Below are 3980 nucleotides of genomic sequence, written 5' to 3'. Positions count from 1 at the left end.
TTTGTCGTTTATGTATTCTTTTGGGTATGCTTTTCTTGCTCGTTTATGTATTCGGTTTGGTTTGATTTGTTCATTTAGTCGGTTTTAAGGGTTTCGTTTCGTCTAGCTTTGTTGATTTCGAGATCTTGATCATTTTTACTGCTACTCGTATTTACTATTTGACTGATATTGAAATATGGCCCCAAGAGATGATTCTCTTCAGTTCATTAGTATTCAACTTGATGGCAACAACTATGCCTATTAGAGTTATGTTATGAAAAAATTCTTGCGGGGCAAGACTATGTGGGGGATTGTTATAGGTGATAAGAAGAAACCAACATACGAGAAGGCCGATAACTATGCAACCTTACTGGATTCATGGGAGACTGATAACTCCAAGATCATTACTTGGATTAAAAATTCTGTCATCCAGTCTATAGGTACTCAGTTGGCGAAGTATGACACGGCAAAGGAGGTTTGGGATCACTTCACTAGGTTGTATACTCAGTCTAACTTCGCAAAGCAGTATCAGTTAGAGTTTGATATTCGATTCCTTCAACAGAACAATCTTAGTGTTCAGGAATTTTATGTAGCTATGTCGGATATGTGGGATCAGTTAGCTCTTACAGAACCTAATGTGTTGAAGGCTTTTAAACCTTATATTGATAGAAGGGAAGAGCAACGTTTGGTTCAGTTCTTGATGGCATTACATTTAGATTTTGAAGCTCTGCGTGGATCAATCTTGCATCGTACACCTCTTCCCACTGTTGATTGCTGAAGAAACTCGTATCAAGTATCATGCTGACAAAGTTCCCAAAACAACCACTCCTGTTGTCTTTGTTGTTCCACAACGGCCTCAATCTTCAAATCAAAATCGTCCTAGAGTTGCATTTGATGTGTGTGCTTTCTGTAAGAAGAAGAACCATTGGAAGGCAAATTGTCCTTTGCTGACAAGCAAGGGAAATCAGCAGCAACAACAAACAAGATCACCAGCACAGTCTCAGTCTTCACAGCAAACCAAATCTTTTGGACAGTCACGTCCCTTATTTTCATCTTTTAGGCCACCACAGCACGCTGCTGCTATACCTTCAGTTGAGAATGAAACAGATTTCACACCACCATCAGCCTTGGATCCACATATTGTTGAGCAGTTCAGATAGTTCTTAGCTACCAATCCAACTGCCATGTCAGCTTCCATGTCTCATTCAGGTTTGTCTTCATCCAACACGTCAGGTATTCCTTCATCCTTGTGGATATTGTATTCTGGTGCATCTCTTCACATGTCACCACATTTTTCATCTTTTGCTTCATTATCTTCTCATACACCTGTCTCTGTTATGTTTGCTAGTGCTACACCCATGTCAGTAGAGGGTGTTGGTTCTATTGTCACTCCTTATATATCTTTAACAAATGTGTATTACATTCCTACACTTTGATTTGAGTCTTGCATCGGTCAGTCGGTTGTGTAAATCTAGTTTTGGGTCATCTTTTCTGATTCATTATGCTATGTACAGGACATTCGGTATCGGAGGGTGATTGGGATAGGCCGTAGACTTGGGGAGCTTTATGTCTTGGAGCAGCTACATGTTTCTGATGTTGCTACATCTAGTGTCGATTTGTCATCTTTTCGTTTAAATCCTTCATCGTCTCCTTTTTATCTTCGACATTCTCGTTTAGGACATGCGTCAGCGTCTCGTTTACAATTTTTGGTTTCCACTGGTGTGTTAGGCTCTTTGAAATTTGATGATACTTCTGATTGTTGTGGTTGTAAACTGGGAAAATTTTCTGCTTTACCGTTTAATAAAAGTGTCACTCGTTCTGTTGCTCCCTTTGATATTGTGCATTCTGATGTATGTGTGGGGCCCTCTCTGATCACCTCCAAATCATGAGCTATGTTTCATTCATTGATGATTACACTCGTTATACGTGGGTTTATTTTATGAAGCACAGGTCTAACTTTTTCACCATATACAGTGAACTCAAAGCTCTTGTCAAGACTCAACACTCTATTTTCATAAAATGTTTTCGATGTGATATAGGAGGAGAATTTACTTCCAATGATTTTAAACAATTATTGGCATCTAATGGCACTCTACATCAATCATCTTGTACAGACACTCCTCAACAGAATGGTGTTGCAGAAAGAATACATCGACATCTCCTAGAAATTGCCAGATCCTTACTACTCTCTGCTCAAGTTCCCAATATGTTTTAGGGAGAATCTGTTCATGCCGCCACTTATGTTATTAATCGCATTCCTACTGCGTACACTTTGGGGAAGTCTCCTTATGAAATGTTGTTTGGACAACTCCCAGATTATTCTTCATTACAAGTGTTTGGGTGTACATGTTTTGTCTTGAAGCCTCATGTAGAGAGAGATAAGTTATCTTCAAAATCAGCTCTTTGTGTTTTTCTGTGATATGATATTGTTCAGAAAGGTTGTCGGTGCTACGATCCTTCAAATCAGAAACTTTATGTATCTCGCAATGTAACCTTTTTGGAGCATATTTCATTCTATATCATTCCTGTTCAGTCACATGATGCAACCCGAGAGGAGCTTCGTACTATTGATCCATTTAGCATTGACATTAATGATCCACCACATGTCACTGATCCACCACCTATCGTTGATCCTCTGCCTGCAAATCATCAAGACCCCCCTCCACCGAGGCCTTATCGTAATAAGAAGTCCACAAAGCTTCCTGACTTTGTCTATTCCTCATACTCACTGGCTTTTGCCTCTTTTATTGCTAATGTACATCGTCTCTCTGAGCCAACATCCTATAAAGAGGTCGTTTCTGATCCCCTTTGGCAAACCGCTATGGCTGAGGAACTTGCAGCTCTTTATCAGATTCATACATGGGATCCAGTTCCGCTTCCACCCGGAAAACACACAATTGGTTGTCGTTGGGTTTATAAAATTAAAACAAATTTCGATGGATCCGTTGAGCGTTATAAAGCTAAAGTTGTTGCGAAAGGGTACGCACAAAAGTATGGTATGGATTATGAGGAGACGTTTGCTCTTGTTGCAAAAATGACAACTGTTCACACCTTGATTGCGGTTTCTTCCATTCGTCAATGGAAGATTTATCAGATGGAGGTCAAGAATGCTTTCTTAAATGGTGATCTTCATGAGGAAGCATACATGTCTCCTCCCCCTGGTATTTCTCACCAACCAGGTGAAGTTTGTCAACTTCGGAAGGCTCTATATGGCCTCAAACAAGCCCCTCATGCTTGGTTTGAGAAATTTTCTACGGTAATTACTTTTCTTGGTTTTCAACCAAGTAACCATGTCTCAGCTCTATTTATTCGATGTACGAATACATATCAGATTATTCTTTCCTTATATGTCGATGACATGATTAATACTGGTGATGATCATGATGGTATAGAGTCTTTAAAGTGTGATTTAGCTCACCGTTTTGCTATGAAAGACATGGGATTGCTTCGTTATTTCTTGGGGATTGAAGTTGCTCAATCTCCAAAGGGTTATCTTTTATCTCAAATGAAGTATATTTCAGATTTGTTTGAACGTGCACGACTCACCGATAATCGAACAGTTGATACGCCTATAGAGAGTAATGCAAAGTACTCTCCAACTGATGGTGTCCCATTATCAAATCCAAGCCTTTATCGTACCATTGTTGGGAGTTTGGTTACCTGACTGTCACTAGACCGGATATAGCTCATGCAGTTCATGTGGTTAGCCAGCAGGGCCGGTCCATTGGTATTTCATGCCCGGGGCGAGATGAAAAAATGAATGCCCCTACAATTGTACTGTACAATACACCAAACGAATATACAACATAATGTATAAAACAAAAGTGAAATATTTTTTTTCATATATTTATAATAACAGCCAAAATCTTGTAAAAATCACCTAAAACAACAAACTCATACACATCATAAATATATAAAACAATAAACTCAACAATGGCAGTAGCAGTAGCATCAAAGCAGCAGCAAAATCACATATCTATTTTGAAAAAGGTTTTGTACTT

At 39.1% G+C, this 3980-nt stretch overlaps 2 protein-coding genes across 2 annotated transcripts; both read left to right on the top strand.

The window, feature by feature from the left end:
- The first annotated feature begins 280 nt into the window (after positions 1–280).
- LOC145052077 (uncharacterized) lies at positions 281–757 on the top strand. The gene has a single exon (XM_078999890.1). The coding sequence runs from the start codon at positions 281–283 to the stop codon at positions 755–757; it is 477 nt and encodes a 158-aa protein (XP_078856016.1).
- Positions 758–1175: 418 nt separating this feature from the next.
- Positions 1176–3643, top strand: LOC145052071 (uncharacterized). The gene is made up of 5 exons (XM_078999882.1): positions 1176–1391; positions 1494–1829; positions 2019–2111; positions 2195–2311; positions 2414–3643. Exons 1-5 carry the CDS (start codon positions 1176–1178, stop codon positions 3641–3643), a joined length of 1992 nt encoding a protein of 663 aa, XP_078856008.1.
- The last annotated feature ends 337 nt before the right edge of the window (positions 3644–3980 follow it).

This window comes from Lactuca serriola, chromosome 1, assembly GCF_051521515.1.
Source record: "Lactuca serriola cultivar US96UC23 chromosome 1, Lser_US96UC23_V15, whole genome shotgun sequence".
NCBI classification, from domain to species: Eukaryota; Viridiplantae; Streptophyta; class Magnoliopsida; order Asterales; family Asteraceae; genus Lactuca; species Lactuca serriola.
Note: the sequence above shows the minus strand (reverse complement) of the source record. Positions and strands in the feature narration are given on the sequence as shown.

Excerpts from the sequence above, each read along its gene's own strand:
- LOC145052077 (XM_078999890.1), top strand. The coding sequence starts at position 281 with ATGTGGGGGATTGTTATAGGTGATAAGAAGAAACCAACATACGAGAAG.
- LOC145052071 (XM_078999882.1), top strand. The coding sequence starts at position 1,176 with ATGTCTCATTCAGGTTTGTCTTCATCCAACACGTCAGGTATTCCTTCA. Across the intron at positions 1,392-1,493 it reads CTTATATATCTTTAACAAAT|GACATTCGGTATCGGAGGGT; the intron begins GTGTATTACATT and ends TGCTATGTACAG. Across the intron at positions 1,830-2,018 it reads TTGATATTGTGCATTCTGAT|GAGGAGAATTTACTTCCAAT; the intron begins GTATGTGTGGGG and ends GATGTGATATAG.